A 21,574-nucleotide genomic window follows, 5' to 3' on the forward strand; every position below is an offset into this window, starting at 1 on the left:
ACTGTAGACTAGACGATGAGTAGGAATGTGACCGGAACGGTCACAGAAACACAACTTACTATTCAAGAGATTTGCCGTTTATGACTATCCTTCGTCATAAGAGGATATCCAGAATGGGGGAAGTACATTGGAAGACAACAACTGCAAGAATCTGCAGACAAATAGTTGGCTTCACGAAACCAAACTGTGGTGTGGAAATCCACCTCTTCAAGGCAGTCAGCAAACCGAGGAATGAGGAAAGGGCTGAAATACGTTGGAGAGAATATTTGAGAAAAAAAAGACAAACACCGCTACCAAAACCAGGTCTCCTTGTGCTCACACCATGGAGTGTGGACACAAGCAAGACGTGGACTCGTGGTGGGCTGTTAAATGTGGTCTCCAAAATAAAAACTATCAACAGTGGATGAAGTCATCGAGGGGACAGCGGCCACAACCCCAAGCGGACGAGGAGTTGCGACATAGGCCAGGAAGCGGAGGAGTGATTATTTAGCAAGACATTTTGGTGACTGGCTCCTTTAAGGAAAACAAAAGGTCAGTGGTGGGGGTGTCCTGTCCGTCTGTCCGTCCGACCACTGAGCAACAGCCAAGACTGTGCCGCACCGTGGTCGCCCTGCATGAGTCACCAGCTGGCAGGTTTCGAGAAGGGAGGCGCACGAGGACTCGAGGTTTTGGGACGGGAGAATGTCACCCTGCAGGAGGCCTTGTCAGACACAAGCTCAAATCTCTTCTGCATGTCTTCTGGAAACTTAAAGCTGTACCTCAGTTTTCACGCCAAAACTATTCTAATTGAAGCCGGCAGTCGTTCGCCCAAAATGGCTGCAGACTTCCTGTTCAACTCCAAGCAAGGGTCCTTCAGACTTTTTTGTGAGTCCTGTCTCGATAGACATGTCCACCCGATTTGGTGGTGATTTTGATGTTCAATGGCCCCTGGACAAAAAATATTGGCCTGCGTCCACAAGGTTTTATGTAAAACAGTCAAGTAGTTTACCCCAAACAAACAATGAAAACAAAGACAACAACATGACACAGTACCAGTAGACAATGAGATGACGAATCCAAGTGACACAATTTGACACAAGGCTACAGAAATGAGTCTAAAACGTAAAAGGATCCTCCTCTGACTAAGTGACGGCTCTATTAGCTGGCGAGATAAGTGGATCTGTCTGCCATTATCGTCGACCACACAACACGACCTAAAAATAGCGGATTCTCTCGCAGAGTCCACAGTCCGCATCGCAGCCGCTCGGATCGGATAGAAGCGTATTCTCACCCCGAGAGGAATCTAGAGTTAAGCCGTCATCTCCGTTATGTGCTGACACGCTATTACAAGCGCATTCATTCATTCGTGGCGAGACAGAATGTCAAACAGCTGTGGTCCAGCAACAGGAGAGAGAAAGTGTTTATGTTTTGCCGTCAAGCAATTCGGGGCTTAGGGCTCTTGGTACTCCTGAGTTTTCCATTTCAGCAGAAGAGAACAGAATAACAGCCGTTACAGCGCCGACAAGATTTGTAAGAAGCCCATCTCACTTATTTGTTTGTTATGCTTCAGCCTGCTTTGGTCAAAGAAAGCTGCTGGACTCACAAGATCGAAATCGCGGCAGCCCTGTAATGGACATAGGAATATACTTCTTTATTCAAGATAGGCTACTTGGGAACAGTTAAGAAAAAAAGAAGAGCTATAGTAGCATATCATTATCCAATCACTGCAGATGGTTAAAATGAAGGTCACAGTTTACTGTCAGTTCACGAACTTAAGAAGTTTTGAAAAAGATCAGGAAAATTAAGGCTCCAGAGTAGAATCACATGTACTGGAATGCTTACGGGAAATGTTGTCAAGAGTGTTTCAATTGAGATGTAGTACAAGGAAATAGATAAGAAACTCAAATGTCGACATTACATTTGATTTGGAGACTTGGAGCTGCAGTGGTAATACTGTCTGAGAGCAAAATTAATTTAAATGGAATCTAACATCATAAGTTTTATTTTTGCGAGAAAATGCTCGCAAATGTTGTTGAATTTTGAAAATCAAAGATGCCCTGAGCGAGACTTGACCAAAGCTGGCGTGCAAGCGTGTGTTGTCTATCCGGCCGTCCTTGCGGCAGACAGCATTGTCTTCACGCTCAAACAAGCCATTGCAGACAAAGCTCCATCGAGACAACTTCCTCTTCGGGAGTTTGGGCAGAGGCAGGGGGGAAGAGGGGGCACAACCCCTGAACTCTCACAGATAAGGACAGGCAACCTCGGCTGGCCCCTAAAAGCATTCAGACGCCGTCGGGCTAAAGTCCAAAACCGGTCTACGCATTTGTGTTTCCTGTCTTGATTCAATTTGGTGCGTCACAACAACACTGTTATCCCACATAGGGCAAGTGCGCAACAGTCTAAAGAGCCGGTCTATGAGGCGAGGTAGCGTGAAAGTATCCCACCCACAAAGCAAACTTGCTTCAGCTTTGTAGTGTAACCACGCGACGTCTAAAACGAGGCCTTTTGACGCAACATTCAGGCCCTTGTGAGTCACCGCAAACTTTGGCAGCAGCAGAAAGCGTCTAACGAGTGGCCTGGTTTCTGCAGCTCTATGATGGCAGGACTTCAATTTGAGGGGACCTATTTTTGTCAATTATGCATGGATGAACTTTTCATATCGCGTTGTCTTTTCTGGCACTCACCCCCCCCCCCATACTCCGCAAGTTGGAAGCTAACACTAGACAAACTTCAGATGATGAAAACAACCAGGATTAGCCTGTCAGTATGCTAACTTTATATAAAAGTTATATAAAATGTATGAAGCAATATTTCATTGCGGCTCAGATTCAGAAAAAAGGTCAGCCATGATTGGTCGTTGTGAGCAATTGTGATGTCATTTTCAGTCGACAGAAGACAAAATGGCCACCCCCAGAGATGGCTAAAAACGAGTGCATTTTGCAACTTATTTTACAATCCACAAACGCAAAATCAATCAGAATGCTGTGTTTCAACTAGTGGGCTTGGATAGAACATATTCTTGAAAAAAGTATGTTTGGGTTGACTTCCACTTTAAGGTTTTTTCCAAAATATTCTAAAAATAGAGCGGGTGCGGCTTATATAACGGTGTGGTTTATAGCCGGTAGGCTGCTATTTCTCAAATGCAACTGGCTAGATCAAGAAAATTTTAAAGTGTTGATGGAGCTACAGTTTTTTATATTTAACGTAATGCATAAGCAACATATCTCTTTTTTTTTTTTTTTCTTTACATATACACAAGTCATTCCAAATATGCAACACGCACAATGGGATGGAGGGGAGGGTCATTTGACACAGACCAACCATGATCGTCTTTGCATCTAAAAACCTGTGAAGTGTAACAGTGTTGATGTTTGACTTCAATTTAACCCCACTTGAAACATAGAGTGGACATTTGTGGTGATAATTCTTCAATGACGTGACGTCATCTTTCGCAGACATCTCTATCAAATGACCGCATCGAGGAGCAATTGCCTCATTACCCCAAAACATTTCTACCTCCTCCCGCCTCGTTCATTTGTCAATCTCCTATCTCCTTGATGGAAATTCTGGTGGGAGGTGCTGGCATGTAAACAGAGGAGCGAAGACCAAAGAAGTTGCAATTGGACAAATGAGATGTGCCGCCATTATGTTTTTGAACTGCCAGAAATTGCAAAAATCAACATCTACCTACCTGGCTCTTGTTTTCACTCTATACTTTTGTCTGAGAACAGGTCATGTGACTTATTTGCATCTCTTCAAGATAATTCGCGTATTTTTATATTTTTCAAAAGTTTTGCAAAACTGGCTAAATTATTTATAGTCTAGTTATCTCTTGTTCTTCACTCTCAATTGTTTGCAGAGCACAATCATGAGCATCTGCATTTGTGGGAACAAGACTGGAACAACCGCTCTTAGTAGGTGAATATGCCAACTTCATTAAAAAAAAAATAATAATAATAATGCATGAGTAATATAACATTTGTCCAAATTTAAGCGTGTCTATTTAGATGCCACTTTTTAACTAAGGACAACAAAAGTTAAATTAGTGGCGTAGAAGGATGACAATCGTATGTAAACAACACAGCAGATGCATGAAGCATGACCATGGTCACTTGATCTCATTTGGTCGAAGAGTTAAAAATCTAAGCAAGATAAAGTTTTCAGTTTGTAACTTTGTCTGAAAAGCCGTCGAGTTGTCATGAGAGCAAATTTACTGCAAAGGTAAGTGGAGTAAACGAGTAAACAGGAAATAACAGCGTGATTAAATGTACATTTCTTACCTTGTTACCTCAGCGTATCCATGCTTCGAATGTGTCTTGCAGGACGTGTGGAGACGAGAGGTGTGTGGAGGGGGGTATCCCAGATAAAAGAAAATAAATTTGAAAAATAATCATAAAAAAGAGCAAGAGAAAAGATTCCCAACTGATGCTGAGGAAATGTTCCACCAAAAAAAAAAATGACAGCGCGCTGTTATCCGGAAACCGAGGGGCAGGAATGACAAACGAAGGCTTTCATCCACTTGGAACATCCAGAACCAAGCTTCGTGGTTTCCAGCAGCGGTAATGTTGATGTTTCTCCGGGGAAAACTTTCTCCCACCGTTGCGCTAACCTCCGCAAAAGACTACACAAGCAAAAGCGGCGACGGCGGAGGGGACGCGCTTCTGACGTCAGAAATTGCGTCACCACCAGGAAGTGATGACGGTCTTCGTTGGCTCGTTTCCAAGCCAGTCGCGGAGAAAAGTGGTCGACAACGCCCCCTTGCGTCCAAAGATGCAACTAAAAAATCAGGAACAATGAGAATATCTCCAGATTCCATAGAATGTTGGGCCTTTACAAATGAGAATACTTTTCCCACTATTAATGTGACCTATAACCTGCACAACGTAATTGATTAGTTTTAATCTTTTCTCGACTAAAGAACTGAATGACAGCACGTGTGTGGGTTCAGATGTGTCTGGGTTCAAAATGATCAAATCACAAATCACGGTAAATGGAAGTCACCATACAACTGCCACATCTTTGCACCTTGTCTAAGTCCGCAGCACAAACTGATTTAACTCCAAGTAAATTTGATTTGTTCTAGAAGGCTTTTTGTGACTTTGTTTGTTTCCAGCCAAAGCCTGAATGTTTTGTGCTTACACTTACTGATATTTCAAACTATCTAGTCAAGCAGGTTTATTTATTTTGTATTATTTCCTATGGGAGAAACATTTATCTGGCAGTATTCCGAACTGAGCATCATTATCGCAGGTAGGTTGGTCACATTATCTTTACATGGATGTCACTTTCGTAGTCATTTTTCCCCGGAAGCCAGTCATTGAGGTGCGTTGATGGTGGTTTGTTTGGATTGTTTTTTCCATTCCCTTCAATGTGAGTCAAGTTCCGCCTGACACTAAGGTGGGAACGCTGCTCGGAAGAGTGAGGTAGAGAAACAAAATAGGCTGTGCATGTTCCCTTGGAATGGGCCCAAAGCACACAACAAGGGGCAGGCAGCGGTTGACTATATAGCTGAGGACAATAATGACATAGACTCCATTGACCTTCACATTGGGTTGCACACAGCAGTGTTTCATTGTGATCAAACATGCCCTTGCTGAGCGTGTGTGTAAGGCTGCAAGAGTGCAAAGAATATCAATTGGATATTTGCATCCCTCAGTGGATTTTTTTTTTTTTTTTTTTTTGATGGAGCTTTTTTGAATGCTGCAGATCTGTGTGCTACATGATCCACCATCATGTTGTTATTTGTGTCTGAGGGAGAAATGGAGCTGGACTGACAAGCATTCATTATGAAACATCTCTTTTGTATTGATATTTGTAAAGATAACACATGCCTTTGTTTGGGCTGTACATATTTACAAAAATGACTTGTTATAATCAGGCTCCATTTCCATATTAATAACATAACTAATTCCAATTTTCCTTAAACAAATAATGTAATTTTTTTACCATGTGGGAATCTTACAGCCTGTTTATTTTTTCCTTAGAGGAAAAGGGGAGGCATCTATTTGAGCAGAGGTATTTTTTTTATTCTTTTTTATTTTATTATCTTGAGATAATTTTTTCATTTCATTTTTTAAATATTTTTGTAAATACATTTTTAATACATATATTTATATATATATTTATATTATTTTTGGAAATCTATTTTGTTTAATTTGCCAGTTTTTAAAATATAGTTTTCATATTTTTGAAGATGTAATATGCAAAAATATTTTTCAATATGTTTAACATTTCAAATGTACTTAATACATTGTTGTCATCACCTTCCTGTCAGGTGATGATTCTAAAGTACATCAGAGCGTTGTTTTGGATGACTGTCCACTAGATTTAAAAAATACAAGCCTCATTTAATAAAATAAACTTACTAGAAGTGGTTGTTGGACTGTACAGTGAGCATGAGTTTATACAGCTATTACAAAAAGAATATAGCAGAGGAAAAAAAAAGGCCATTTACAACTACATCTGTCGGGATCCTGTGCCTTGGAGCTGCAGGATGAGCGGATTCCTCTCCAGGATAGAAGTGATCACCACCGTGGACTTGTACTGCTTCACCTCACTGCAACGCAAAACACACGCACACGCATAGAATGACGTCCAAAGTCAAGTCGTGCGACAGTGTCGCGCTGCACTACCTGGCAGTGAAGCTGATCTCCAGACGCTGGCAGTGGTCGTGGTGGTCATGGTGGTCCTTGGAGCGCAGAAGCCCGGAGGTGGGCGTCACGCTGAAAACGTGCGAGGTGTCTTCGCTCGACTCTGCGGGATGTTGAGGAAGACAAAAGAGGTGACGGAGGTCAGTGGCCATGAAACCTTTATGATGAATTCATCGTAAATACGCTCCATGGCGTGTACCTATAAGCAACGACCAGTGAGTTTGGGAGCCGAGGCTGTAGAGCTTGACCTCTTTCGCCTGCGTCTGGCCCAAGTAGCAGAGTCCGAAATTGATGTGGTCGGTGGACAGGCACAGTGTGGCCAGCTTCACGTGGGCGCAGAGCGGCACCATCTGAAACGGGAGGGCGATATTCACAGGATGGTTCTGAAGGGGAAACTTTTTACTTTGGAGCCGGCGCCCTCCTGACCTGCAGGCTGTTGTTGCTGTAGTGAATTTGGAGATCTTGCTGGATCTTCAGCTGCTTGTACCCGCCGTCGCTGCTGGGGACCAGCGTCACGCCGTCTGTCGGATGCTCGCTGTACTCCAAAAGTGACGGCGAGCAGCAAAAGGCCACCCTCACCTGCGCAAATCAGGAGGATTTTATTTAGGAAAAAATTATTATTATTTTTTTTTTTTTTTAAAGAAAAACATTTTTTTTTTCCCCTACATTTTTTTGGAAGAATAAAAACAAATCCTAATTCTTTTTTTTTTTTAGGAAAAAAAATCATCTGAGCAATAACATGGAATTAATTTCCCAGCACAAAGTAGTGTGTGTTGGTTGTACCAGTATGCTATTTTGGGAGTGTAGAATCAATGTAGGGTCAGGAGGCGATGATCTACTGGAGCCGCTGGACCCCGCCCGAGTCTGCGCCTTGAGCAATGAAAATGGTGGCTGCGTCCTCAGTCTAAAGCGCAGGGGCATCTCAGTGGTGTTTTTGAGCAGGAAGCTCTGCACGTTGTCAAATTCCTCCAGAAAGGCCTGCAATATTTCCCCCAAAATGATTGACGTCTCATCTGGCATGCTTAACGTATTAACGTCGGACTAACCTCGTCACCCTCTGTCTTCACTAAATCGCCGGCTGAGGTGTGAAATTCCAGCACCTTGTTGTCGTCTTCCATCTGCACCGAGAGCCTGAAGCCCGGATGAACACAATTCATTGACTTTCTAGTAAAGCGCATGTTGGATGGATGAGCATATTCCCCGTTTCTTACACTGCAGGCTTGACCAACGCCAGGAGATCCACTCTGATGGGCTCCAGATCCAAACCCTGCAACCGTGCCACCTTACCCGGGACGCACGTAGCCACCTGGAAGAAAAACAACCAGGGTAACGGTGAGATCAAATCATTCATGGGCAAGTCTCACATGACTTCAGCTCTAGTGCCATTTCAAAGTAGCATGTTGTTGTCACAAGCAGAAGTCAAACCCCATTTTATTTTTTTTTATTTTTTTTAAGAATATGTTCCATGCAGGCCCACTTTGTGGAATATGAATTAAGCAACAAAATCCACCCGTTTTTTGCCATCTCTGCGGCCGGCCATTTTGTCACTTCTGTCGACTGAAAATAACATCACAGATCCTCCGGGCTCAGATAACGACCAATCACAGCTAAGAGAAGTGACAAAATGGCCGCCCCCTGAGATGACTAAAAACAGATGCATTTTGCTGCTTAACTCATATTTCATATTAATAATATTGCCTTGTTTCAACTAGTGAGCCTGCATAGAACATATTCTTAATAATACATATGTTTAGGTTGACTTCCCCTTTAAGTATCGGTGGCTGGTATCGGCAGCCTCCACGAGTACCCAATTCCTAAATATATGGCTGGTATCGGTTGAACAAAAACGGAAGAAATCACACCATTGAAAAGAGGCTATTTAATACTGATCAATCGTAAGTGACAATTAGGTGTCATCAACTGGGCAGACATTTTTGATGGCGTTCTTGTATTGGCTCTCATTGACTTGAGTGAGTGCTGAGCGTGTTACCTCCGAGTCCAGACTAATGAAGCCCAGAGCCAAGCCTATGCATTTGGACTCGCAAGATGTTGTGGACAGGGTGAGCGGGGTGAAGAACACGTGCACGGTGCTGCTGCCTTGTGCCGGGATAACCTGGGAGGCACAAAACATGTTACTGATTTCAAATAATAGAAGCAAAGCGGCTTCACCTGCGGCGTGCGTACAATTTGCTGCGGTGTGACGCAGTAGGGCTCATCTGACTTGTCTCCCACATGAGGTCGAATGTGGACAGTCAGCATTTTTTTCTTTGCGGGGTAAAGTCTGTTGTTTTCATCCTTGCTTGGAACGTCTTCTCTCTCTTTGCCCTGAAATCACAAGTTGAGGTAGAAAAAGGAGAATTTATCGTAATCACCATTTCAGGATTTTTTTTCCCTCCATTCCCCGTAGAAAACATAAAATGAATTTTTATCAGCATTTTCTAAAGAATATTTTGGTTTTGTAGAATTTTTTGTTGGCCACTCCAAGGATAAAGTTTAGCTCCGCCATTGATTGCAATGGAGGAGTCTTTAAAGGGTTACAAAATATGCACTTATTAAATGTATTCTAACTGTATGTAATTATGACCTCATATAAAATGTTTTTGTTTTAGTGCAAGGATAAAAAAAGCAGACCTTGTTCCTCTCTCTCTGAGAGTGTATTATCACTTTGTTGTAAAAAGTAAACTGTCTATGGTTCTGGGGGGTTGGGGTGCAGTTTATATATGTCTTGACTGGGCTATTTGTTTTTGGCGAGTTGTCCCCCCCAAAAATTTCCCCGTAAATGTCCAAATAGTATAAGTCATTTATGTGCGTATTCTCACAGCGGAGCAGCTAAGAGAAGCCTCCGAGCTTAACACGTCGGCCCTTTTCCAGGCAGCCTCCCCGTTGGTAAGCTTCGACGCTCCCCTGTGGTTGTCGTCAGCATCCTTGAGCGGGAAGCTTTCCCCGTACGACATCACCACGTCCACCAGTTTGCGGTCGTTGGGAATGATGTTGTACGTCTCCCAGTCCAGACGGATATCTATCAAAAAAAAAATTTGTTTACGTGAAAAATAAACACATTGGAAAATGTGCTCCTTACCAAACAAGGTGGGGTTGTTGATACGAAGGGAACGGGAAATAGTGTCACCTCCTGATAGACGAGTACCAAACCTAAAGATGAGATTGATATTGACAAACCTGTTATAAACTTGTTTGGTGCTTATTAAATGCAGTGAGCGGATGGTGGCACTAACTGTACGTTGGGTCCCTGGAATTGGTCATAAGGGCGCGGGCCTGTGATTTGGAAGTAAAGTGGACAGCCTTTCACCATCATCTGCATAGGGAGGAGGCTGGGCTCAAGGTCCCCCACCTGTAGCGACAAAACACTCTGGTGGTCTCTACTTAACTCTACGAGGACACTCTGTGGAAGGTATTCATTCAACAATGTTTTTTTTTATAGTCGTCCAGCATTGCATTGTACCCCACTGTGTTCATAATATGCCAGTCACCTTATTTAGCTAGCCCAGGTTCAATATGTTAGCGACAGCTTGCTACTACTTCAAATTGCAAGTCATTGCTAATATTGTATTAATTAAACATTGTATATTAGCATAGTGGTCTATATATTTGTTCTTAGATTTTTTTTAAATTAGATAATACTCCACTATGCTAGCTTTGAGTTGCATTTATTTGATTTTTATTTTTTTTATTTATTTTTTTAATATTGGTAGTTTTTAATAGGAAAAAAACAAGTATATCTTTTTTTGGGAACAAATGATTTTTACAATAAAGTGGGCTGTGAGGTTTATTCATTCATTTATTTGTCTTTTATAAAACCGCACTCGTTAGACAAACGACTTCAGTGAACCGTGAATCTAAAGCAGTTTTTAACGTTATTCATCGCACTACCTACCTTGCATACGAGATTATCTCTGTACTCCCCCCACATGTCGCTGTAGGCGGTCACGTCCACACTTTGGGTCTCAAAGGGTTCCAACGTTCCCGCGTTTGGAACGATGAAGAAGGCTGCGCCTTTTCCGTTAGCCAGCAGGTTGCTCAAAAAGTCTGCCAAAGGATATTAAAATTGCATTTGTGGCTCATTCTCGCCTCATGTTTAAAACATAACTTTGAGAACTCGTGCATACCCTTGTGTGATTGCTCCTCTAATTTCCTGGCTTGGACGGAGTGAAGCGGCTTCTTCATGTACTGGGATCTTTATGACAGAGCGGGAGTCATGACAAAAGTATTTGTGATTTTTTTTTTTTTTTGTTAATGATTCAGGCAATCTGCACTGCGATCGGCTGGCCCCCAAAATCAGACCCTAGTGGCAACAAACACTACGGAAAATGGAAAGATGAAAATCCAGGCAGGCACCTTCTCTTTGATTGGTTGCTGGGCTTTGACGTGTCGCAGTTGAAATACTCTGCCTGGATGCTGAAGGGCGCCAAGATGGCAGTGTGATTGGTCATCAGCAGCTGCTTGGTGACGGGTTCCGCCAGCAGCACGTCGCCGAAGTCCACCGTCAACTCCGCTTGCCCTTTGTGGTCCGAAACGGGACGACTGGGAGAGAGGAAGAAGAGCGGCGATGACATGACGACGGCGGGCCTAACGTCTGGTTAAAAGGCGAATATTCCCACCTGATGCCAGGAAGCGTGTAGGACACTCTGAGACTCTGGGTGGCGGGCGCCAGGATGCTGAGAACAAGAGGCGAGCTCATGCCCTCCACCTCGCAGAGCGCCACGACATCATTCAGCGCCGACTGGGGTGACAGAAAACCAATCAGAATCAGTGAAGCGACAAAGAAAGCTCGATACGTTTGAACTCACGTGAGTGTCTTACATCTGTTTGGGATATGAAGGACACTCGGATGTCCAAGCTGGCGTTTGGCCCCAGGTTGCCCGACAGGGGTTCAAAACTGGCAGAACAAAGAGATGCCTGCTGACCTTTGAGCTCATCCTAAAGAAAAGGTCAGTGAAGAAACCTTGAAGACACTTTATGTTAAATGTACTTTTTTAATTGCTTGCATAGAAATTGTTGACTCTCTTAGCTAACAATTTCCAAAAACGTGTGAGTGAGCGAGCCATTCTGAATCATGCTAGACTTTGATGTAACAGTGTGGCGAATCCGCACAACCACACTAATTGACTCAGCCCACAACTTTCTGGATTTTAAAGCAACAGCCGCACTATAACGCACGACTCCACTACGACGCATGTCTCCTTTCATATGACACGCACCACCCAGGAGAAGTTGGATGGCAAGAGCGTCTGGTTGAAGAGCGTGACGGTCCCCTCCGCAGCCACGCCCATGTAGAGTTCAGAGAGGAGCAGCTCGCAATTGAGCAGACACAGCTGAGGAGACTGCACATCCGCTCGCAGCAGTAGATGACTGCAAAGCACACAAACAGCGTTATTTGAAGGGTGGGCCAAAAGTGGATATAGTAGTTTTTTTTGTTTTTTTTCAGCGAAGGAAGGATGACAGTGAGGAAGCATGAATCAAAAGCAATACGGACAATATGGATATTACTTATTTTATCAACCTGCTTAACTCAATCACTGCCATCGACGTATTTATTTGTCATTTCACAGTCCAGCTATTCAATCCCCAGAACTTATTTATATATATTTTTTAAAACATGAGGGTAAAAGAAGGCCTAAAAATGTTTAGCTGTGAATGAGCTTCCTGTGGACAAGTGTTGAGAACCTGCACTGTCGCTAAATTGCTTACAAGGGAAGACAACCCAAACATATTTTTTTCCAGAATATGCTCTATGCAAGCCCACTAATAAAACAAGGCATTCTGTTAATATTGCGTTGGTGGAATAAGAGTAAATCCACTCGTTTTTAGCCATCATCGGGGGCGGCCATTTTATCACTTCTGTCGACTGAAAATCACAACTGCTCGGGGCTCAGGTAACGACCAAATCACAGCTCGCCTGTTTTCTGAAGCTGAGCCATGATTGGCCGTTACCTGAGCAGTTGTGATGTCATTTTCAGTCGACAGAAGTAAGATGGCTAAAAGGTGTGGATTTTGCTGCTAAACTCATATTCCACAAACGCAATATTAACCAGAATGCCGTGTTTCAACTAGTCGGCCGGCATAGAAGAATATTCTTGAAAAAATTATGTTTGGGTTAATTTCCCTCTTTAAAGCAACACATCTGGTTTGCTCAATGTTCATATGATGTCCAGAAGAAATACATTAAAAAAAAAAAAACACAGTATCTTGAGACAAGTCCTTTTTCCATACCATCCTGTCCCATCCTCCACCGACAGCTCCAGCTCCGTTTCAAGCTCTTGGCAGAACTGTGGCCTGAAGTAGATGTCCACGCTGCAGCCGGTCAGAGGTTGTAGCACCCCACTGCTTGGCTCCACAATCAGCTACACACACACACACACACACACACACGACGTGAGATGGTTGATAATAACTTACCAAAGGTGTGCTGTTACCACGTGTGAGCGCGTTGCACCTGCGGGTCTTGTCCGCCATCTTGACTCTTGTGCACCTCCCCCAGCCTCCAGGAAGCCTCCAAGTGCGTGACGTTGTGGAGGTACACCGTCTTCTGGGACTGCTCCCCGAGTCTCATGAGACCAAAGTCCACGCTGGGCGCGCTGATGCTCACGCTGGGACCCTTGGGACACAAATCGTGTGCGAATGCCGTCACGCGGACAAAAAGCCACGGAGACACATGCCCGGATGGTGAATTCCTCAAAGCAACTATATGTCGTGCTTACCTTGAAGGTGACCTCCACGGGCAAGGTGACGGGTTCGTGGCGGTGCTCGATGTGACAGAGCAGACTGGTGACCACCTTCTCCGGTTTGCCCCCGGTCACAATCAGGTTGAAAACAAAACACTCGTTCTCGTCTGAAGGCGAAAGAAGACAAAAAGTCAGCGCAAAATGTTTTTGTTTTTTTGGACACAGTCAGCGTCAGTTGTGCATAAGGAAGGAAGCCCGATCTACCAATTTTTCCAGTTGCCGGCTCCACTTCTATTTTGTGACAACTGCTGCTCATCGCGTCCCATTGGAAGAAGACAGGTGCTTTGCTGTGATTCCACATCTGATAACAACAGAGTTAACATGAAAAGAAAAATATTGTATATGACTGACTGGAAACAGCATGTTTAGCAAAGCACCTTAAAATGTCGCCGGTTGGTGGTGGAAATGAAAAGTTCGCCGGGGATGACGAGGGCGTAAGGCTCCAGCAGGATGTTGAAAGGCTCTGTCGCCCCTTTGACTTCGATCTCCATGACGGTGGCATCGCCCACCTTGGAGCCGACGCGTACGGGCTGCAGCATGCCGGACCTGCCGCGAAATTAAACGTGGTCATGAAGGTGAGGAAAAGAGCGGTGGGGGGGGGGGGTTGTCCCACGGAAATGACGCGTTACCCCTCGTCGCTGGACTCCAACGGAAGCTGGGGGATGTCGCTCAGGACTAAATGGCACACACTGTGGTAATCCTGCATCTTTAACAATAAATAAAACAAACATCCATCTATTCAACAATTTTAGAGGCTCTTAGTTTCATAAATGACACTGGTCAACATATTTTTTATTACATTTTTTTAATCAGAGAATTGTTTTTCACTGCTTCAGAATCAGCCCTCGTATTTTTCCTCTAACAGGTTTTCATAATAATAATACAATAACAATACAATTTGTAATACAGTAATATGTTTAGTAATATTTATGAATTAAGGGTTAGGTTGAGCAAGAGGTACTTTTTTTTTTTTTTTTTTTTTTCAAAAAAGTCATAGATATAAATTACAATGCATGGTAAAATCCATTTTAGCCAAGCTTTGACCTATAAAAGCAAAAAAAAAGAAAATTTCTCAAAAACATGATGTGCTACAAAAGAAATAAAGCCTTTTTTTTTTTTAAATCAGCCATCTCTGATTAAAATTTTCTGTTGACTAGTGTCGTTATTCTCAATAATGCATCACATTTTGGAGGGCCTCTAAACATAAACAAAAACTCCCCAAACCTAGGACACACATCAGCCCTGGTGAAAAATCTTAAAGGCGTTATACACCAGTACAAAAAATGGCACTGTGGTGCCACCTGCAGAGGTTTAAAGCCCAATCCCACGCTTGACCTAGGGCTAGGAAAATTGCGAGGCACGTGTTGACCAGTGTCGTCTGAACTGTGTAAATCGTCCATAGGTCTGAGTGTGAGTGCATTTCTACCTCCTTTGGACAGAAGGAGATGGTGAACTCTCGATCCTGGCAGGGGGCCAGAATTCCCAAGGCTGGACTGACTTGGAAAATGTCCTCTCTTTCGTGTTGGTACTGGATTTGGCAGGGCTCTGGGATTTCACCCGGAAGCAGTTGCAGAAGGTTGGGTTTCATGATCTGCCAGTGGAAAGGCAGCTCCAAGTGGCTTCAGTAAAGATATTAGCACATTATTAGTCAACATTACACATCAAAAATGCGCAAAGCTACTCACACGTTGTTCCTGATGACCACCGTCTTCTGCTGCACCATATGGGGGTTGCACGTGTCGAATCGGACAAAGTAGTCGGCAGTGACGTCGTGCACCTCCCCCAAAACGAGGGGCTGCTGATTGCCCGAAACGGACAGCAGCTCAAGAGCGATCAGCTGGCCCTCGCCTACGGGCAGAAAAGTGAATGCGAGTCACATTTTTCACTGGAGTCAAAATAAAGTGGTCTCTCACCTTGCACGCAAATGTCTTTCACTTGGCAGTTGTCGCACACGACGGTGAAAATCTGGCAAATCTGTTCGGTGGTGGTGGGAAAGAAAAGTGCCTGCAGGAAGGCAGACAATCTGCTGTATGCCCAAAAATGTATATACAGATACAAAACTATCATCTAAAGCAGGAGTGGTCTTAATTTACTTTTAACAGAAGGGACAAGTCATTCATACAAGATTCAATAATAAAATATTTCATTTTCATGTGATAATTATTAATTCATTCACTGCCAGACATTTTCAGACCCTCTTTTACCCTAATGTTTGAAAAAAAATATGCATAACTTCCTGGGATTGAATGGCTGGACTGTGAAAAGACAAATAAATACGTCAATGGCAGTGAATGAGTTAAAAAGAAAAAGTCGGCTTGATTACGTTTTTTTTTTTTTTAATTATTATTATTGACTGTGGTAAAATTTGTTTCAAGATCCGATAAACCAATGACACGGATGGAATTGTAATCGTCCAGAACAGCCTCACCTCGACTACAGTGGTCTCTCCAGGCTGCAGGGCAAAGAATGATGGGCTGATGGCAAAGGGAGGCTGGTCAGAATAATAACTTGTAAGCACCAACTGGATAGATAGAAAAATATCAACAGAGCGTATTTTAATAGTAATTGAATAAATAAACCAATCATTGTGGTAAGTCAGATTCTTTCACCCTGGGGTTGGTGGCTGGCCACTGATTCTTTGGGATGATACAAAAAGTACCGGCACTGAGGCCGATGTTCTGACAATGGAACTCAACACATCTGACTCCCCCGATGAGGCAATAACCACAGTCCAGAACACTCGGCACTGCAAACGCGGTCTCACAATCATCAGGATACCAACCGAGGACGGACTGTCAAAGTGTCAAAATGTCGGACAAGACTCACAGGTGAGAATGGGAGGCGGTCTCCGCGCCTCGATGGGGACCACCAGGATATGCTCGCCCTTACTTTCCACTACTATGCAGTCCTCGTAGTCGCCAAGGGAGTCCGGGGCGAAGCGTACCGTCAACTTACAACTCATGCCTGGAGCGACAACGCCGCCCTTGCCAGGAAACCTCCCTAGAAAACAGTCATAATCACGTCAAAAACCTGCCAAGCAGTTCGGCTGAAGCCAAGTATATCTTTTGTGAGCTGCCCATTTCCAAAAATGTGCCTGAACACCTGGCAACTGTTTCGACGTTAAAGTCCATCCCGAAACAAAGACGGCCGGCTCTCACCTAGACCAATAGTGAAGTAAGAACTGTTGGGCGGGAGGATTCGGATGTCGCGGCTGGAAAAGGTCACATTCTTTAGCTCCAGTGTTGTCTAAAGCAGGAGGAAGACAGAGCACACAGTTGGGGATGGCCTTCAAAACCGTGAAATCGTTCGGGGCATACCTCATACACCTGTCCCACACTGTAGACTGTGAAGAGCACAACGGGTGGTTTGGCCAGGAAAACCTGAACGGGACCTTCTTTGGAGCTTAGAAAGAGAAATAATACAGCAATTTTATTTCCTTAAGAGGAGGCTGGGGTATATTCATCTATGCTCGTATAATGTGCTCAGTTGAAGTTGAATGTACCTTTCCGCCGCCTCCGTGCTGTCCTTCCCCTGATCCTTCTTCGCCGTCAGGGGGCGGATGAGGGAGGCGGCGCCCTGGTGAGCTTTTGGAGGCAGGAAGCGCGGGTTTTGGAGGATGTGTTGCCGTTCCTTCATCTTGCGGAGTTTATCGTTGCCCTCTGCCCGATCCGTTGCGCTCGGTTCGTCTTTCCACTTCGGCCGGGGTCTGATCTGAATCTTCTCCATGATGAAAGACTCGTCAAGTCATGTTTTTAAGATGGAGATTCCAGATCTTGATGCAGACCTCATTGGGTGACTTCTTGTTCTTTAGGACCAGAGAGCTGCACTCCAGAGTCTGGCTGGACTCGGAGTCGTTCCGCCTCCGCCACAGGGTGTTGTCCTGCACCTCGTTGGCCACGTGCATGGTGTAGGCGATGGTCGGTCTGGTAAGATCTGGTTTGACTGAAAGAGGAATCCGACCAAATATAACTTAAGGGAAAAAAAGACAACATTTCAAAAAATGTTAGGAGAGGAAAAAGTACCAACTGCTGGAGCCTTCATTTGTATTTTTTGCGGCTTTAAATAGTCCAGTGGCGAAATCAGGTTGTTTATTTGCAGAAGACCTTCATCAACGTGCCAGATAAAAGCTGACTTGACTGGAAGAGAAGGAAATGAGGTGTCAGCAGACAGTTTCGATAATCGGTGAGTCAAAGAGTTATTTCACTAACGTGCTCGGAAAACGGTGGGAGCCGACAATCATAAATGTTAAACCTCTTCAGTTTAAATATGGACAGACACATAACCGATAATTTGGCCTGATTTAAATTTTTCCCCTCTACCGAATTAAATTAGCCAAAAGGTCCAATTGTCTGATGTCTTTGAAAGATTATCCTGACTGATTATCGTATGGTGTGGGGTGTGTTAAATATGATTTTTCTACGGTGCCCCGAAAACACTGAATGGCTGACAATCGTCAATGTTAAATCAATAATTGGGACGCATCTGAGCAATTAAATCAGCAAAAAGGCCCAATTGTTTATAATCTCTGACAGATTATCCTGAGTCATTATCCTGTGGTGTGGGGTGTGTTAATAGGGATTTCCACGGAAAACACGATATTTGACCCTGACTGTTTTCCGAGCAGATTGGGGAGGAAAAATCCCTCTTAACACACCCCCATATCACAGGATAATCTATCCGGATAATCTTTTAGACATCTGCCAGTCAGGCCACTGTTTCTTTGATCAGAACAGGAGAAAAATGCTTAAATTAGGCCCGATTACTGGTATGGACAGTATGTACCTCAGTTTTAATATTGAACCAGTTCATTATGTATACGATTGATGGGTAGGTGCAAAGCTCACATGAGGTTAGAAGTAGATGAATATTTTTGTCACCTGGAGGGAGGCCCTGGAGATCAGGCACATCCCTGAAGTCCTCCTTCATCCGTTCTGCGGTCCGACGCTCAGTGGCAGCTGCCCGAGCTCTGGCCTGGATGATGTGGCTCTCCAGCATATCCGCCTCTTTTATACGCTGGTTGTATTCAGCCCGGACCTTTTAAGAAATGTGGTTAGAGCCCGAGCATCTTGTGACGTTGCTCTCTTCACACACTTGAATTTACCCGTTTCAGCTCTTCGACATATTTTTCATGATAGCTGCTCCTCCCTTTTGCCTTCATAAGGTTGCATGGTGTTACTTTGGTGTAAAGCTCCTTAAACGTGCTGGCCAACACGTGGGAAATGTCCTTTTGCACAAAACACATTATTAGTAGGTCAATCAATGTGTGTATGTAATGTGTAGCTCAGTGTTTCTCAAATTTGATGGGTCCAGGTAATCCTTACAAGCGAGACATTTTTTCAAGTTGCCCTGTATGATATTATCCATAAAACATGGCTACTACGTGCGCCACTCAATGTAATAGAAATGATTACCTTTTTGATCTAAATAATCCTGACTTGTTCAATTGGAAGGAATTTAACCAAATTCTTCACCCAGCGTCTCTAGTTAACTAAGTTTTGCCCCACATTTTGTTCTTATAAGATGAACATGTTTTGCCAGTGTCACCTTGCCTCACCTGATCGGAGTGATTAATGTGCTGATCTGCACTTTTTTTTTATTTCATTATTATGTTTTTAAGGATTTGACAATTTATTGCAAATCATTTTGGGGACCCAGACGGAACTGGAGCCAAGGTTTGAGAACCACTGTAGCCCAGTTTGAGAACCACTGCAGCTTGCCTACCTGCGATTTTGCAGAAGCAGGGGTGTGACTGTCCACGGGAGGGTCACACCGAGATGGTTTCTGCTGTTTTTGCTCGTGTTGCTCCTGCAGCATGGCTTCAACTTAAAAAAGTTGAACGAAATACCTAACAATGAAACGTCAGTGTTAGCATCTTGCAAGCAAGTTGGTTACATTGGCTAAATTGGTCTAAAAACATTTTATTTGAATTAAAAAAAAAAAAGTTTTACGTAACAAATGCACAAATGAAGCTAATCTAGCGAAAGTGAGACAGGGTGTGTACAAATATAGTACTCTGAAGTCAAGCGTGTTGATTTTTTTGACGTCACGTCCGTCGTCATGGAAACAAACCCAGCTGTGACAGCCGCCATTTACTGCACTTTTTCTTCTCATCACAACACACAAATATGTACTAAAGACCCCAATAACAAATGACAGTTTTATTGGATGAATCTAATCATTACAAACACATGTATTGTCATGTCTTGACCAAACACGTTTTGTACATTATCACAAGGTATATGTTATCTTGCTTTTATGTGGTTTTGAAGACTCGGGGTTCCCATTTTTAATCAAATGGAATTTTGTTGCATAAATGTAGTAAAATTTACTCACAAGCGTTCTAGAAGCAGTCCTGGCGTAGTGCATTCTGGGAAATTGTAGTACCCACTCAAGTACCTGCGTTTGAGTTCTTAATCTGTATTTCTAGTAGACATTTAGATGAACAAATCCACAGATAAATGTACATAAAAGGACTCGATCTTTGAAAAGCTCAACTCTAACTGCGGACGCAAACGGCAGGGGGCCATTTTGTGTACAGGTAGTTGCCTTGGCAACGTCTTGAGGACCCGGAAATAAGGTAAAGGCAGCCTGTAGTGGTTCGAGCCCATCCTGCAGCATAGAGTGATGGCATAGAATGGGCTGGGGGGGGGGGGGGGGGATCGTAAGTGTCAATTAATATTGACAAATTTGACTTCGTAATAATATTAATAAAGATTGACGAAACGCGGAAGGTTTCACGAGCACTACTGCTTTAAACCAAAAGGGGACAGCAAATCACCAGAAATGTGGGCTAGCCACAAATTGTTCCCATGCATGTTCATACCAACCAAAACAGTTATTTTTTGGTTAAAACAGCTGTTGTGTGATGCAAATCAAAACAAATAATATGCAAAATTGTAATTAATTTAATCTCGTCTGCCATACTTTGCAGAGTTTCATCACAAAGATCTGATCTTATCTTTGGAATTGGGCAGAACCGTGAACTAGTGATTAGCATGACTCCCCCACAAACCTGAGGTTTGGGGTTCAAATCTCAAAATTCATGCAGTTGGCAACACCCAATCTAGGGAGCACCCCACCTCTTGCCCAAATTCAGCTGGAATCAGCTCCTCTATCCAGTGACAGTGATGACCTAGTGACCTCTGCAAACTGCAAGGAGCTATAAGGAGCATTTTGAATAATTTTTATTTTTTATTTTGAATTTTTTACTACTGTAGACAAATATTCTAATGTAACAATGCACACAAGTGATTCAAGGTGCAACCAAACAGTGTAAATCAGTGTCATCTGTGTCAAGGTCCCTTTATCGCCTGCAGCTATCAACACAACTACAACACATAAGCAATCAAACCTGCTTGGACTGTTATATGAGAAGTGTTCGATGTGTTTGCCCTGAACATATCCCTCGCAAATTGCCAGGGTAGTCAACTCCAGCAAAACACTTTAGAGGAGAGGGACTCTTTTGTTTGAACCCACTTTGTAGCTTTTAGCTTGTGAAAACAAGCCAGTGGAGGCTCGATCAGACAGCAGGCAGCTGGCTGACTCTAATAATAAAGGCGCATAAAGAGGCATGTGTTTGGGTCGTTATAATGTAACAGTCTAATCAGGCACAAGAGGCCCCGTATGTCGACCACTGATGTGCCGTTCACATCAAACGCAGCCATTATAGTGGTGGGAGTTGATTCAATAGCCATGCAAAAAAATATAAACCAGCGCCTGATTGAATCATTGCGGATATTTCTGCGCTCTGATACTGGGGATTCCCAAACTGTTCTTTGGTGGCTAAATAAGGGCACATATTCTATTTCTCATAATATTGTCTGTAAACAAAACCACAATTGATTTGGAATAAAATGAAGAGAATGTGACCCGCGTAGCAATTACAACAATTTGCATACAATATGTGCCTCCCACTTTTTAACACTAAAGTAATGAGTCAATTGGCTGCTCAGCTGTTCCATGGCCAGGTGGGCTGTATTGCTGCCAATGAAACTGGTTCCCTTCTAATAAGAGTTTTGGGCCATATTATCATCTTATATTCAGCCAAACGCTTCACAACTCACCCGAAGTACATTGCGGAGGCACGCAAAGACTTTTTTTTAAAGAAAAAAAGTGGAATGTTGGACAGAGACACACTAATATTTTACTTTAACTTGAACCTTTTACTGGCTATAAACAGGATTTTTTAATGTTTTTTTAAAGTTT

The 21,574-nt window shown here is 43.4% G+C and overlaps 2 protein-coding genes and 1 long non-coding RNA gene across 3 annotated transcripts in view; 1 reads left to right on the forward strand and 2 right to left on the reverse strand.

Moving 5' to 3' along the window:
* map3k22 (mitogen-activated protein kinase kinase kinase 22) overlaps positions 1 to 4,645 on the reverse strand; it is a 31,834-nt gene extending 27,189 nt beyond the window's left edge. Inside the window, exon 1 of the mRNA XM_086021346.1 lies at positions 4,260 to 4,645. The gene's annotated coding sequence lies outside the window, so the exon portion shown is untranslated. The remainder of the gene's footprint in view (positions 1 to 4,259) is intronic.
* On the forward strand, positions 1,361 to 5,013 carry LOC147127366 (uncharacterized). Its single transcript, XR_015084480.1, has 3 exons — positions 1,361 to 1,509; positions 3,839 to 3,897; positions 4,302 to 5,013. It is a non-coding gene; the product is annotated as an uncharacterized LOC147127366 (long non-coding RNA).
* Positions 5,014 to 6,142: 1,129 nt separating this feature from the next.
* Positions 6,143 to 19,910, reverse strand: dlec1 (DLEC1 cilia and flagella associated protein). The gene is made up of 39 exons (XM_086021045.1): positions 19,703 to 19,910; positions 19,091 to 19,214; positions 18,471 to 18,593; positions 18,247 to 18,403; positions 17,392 to 17,505; positions 17,154 to 17,311; positions 16,872 to 17,086; positions 16,687 to 16,771; positions 16,528 to 16,615; positions 16,196 to 16,369; positions 15,979 to 16,115; positions 15,798 to 15,890; positions 15,283 to 15,373; positions 15,055 to 15,217; positions 14,796 to 14,988; positions 13,999 to 14,075; positions 13,747 to 13,915; positions 13,574 to 13,670; positions 13,346 to 13,476; positions 13,081 to 13,242; positions 12,858 to 12,988; positions 11,846 to 11,996; positions 11,448 to 11,564; positions 11,246 to 11,367; positions 10,983 to 11,168; positions 10,754 to 10,821; positions 10,522 to 10,673; positions 9,863 to 9,978; positions 9,709 to 9,779; positions 9,449 to 9,648; positions 8,814 to 8,954; positions 8,620 to 8,742; positions 7,841 to 7,935; positions 7,676 to 7,760; positions 7,413 to 7,607; positions 7,056 to 7,208; positions 6,829 to 6,979; positions 6,612 to 6,732; positions 6,143 to 6,535 (listed from the first exon to the last, which is right to left on the reverse strand). Exons 2-39 carry the CDS (start codon positions 19,181 to 19,183, stop codon positions 6,436 to 6,438), a joined length of 4,998 nt encoding a protein of 1,665 aa, XP_085877171.1. The 5' UTR covers positions 19,184 to 19,214; positions 19,703 to 19,910; the 3' UTR covers positions 6,143 to 6,435.
* Between the last annotated feature and the right edge of the window lie 1,664 nt (positions 19,911 to 21,574).

The sequence above is a fragment of the Filicampus tigris genome, chromosome 21 (assembly GCF_054856515.1).
Source record: "Filicampus tigris isolate MCC_2025a chromosome 21, RoL_Ftig_1.0, whole genome shotgun sequence".
Taxonomy (NCBI): Eukaryota; Metazoa; Chordata; class Actinopteri; order Syngnathiformes; family Syngnathidae; genus Filicampus; species Filicampus tigris.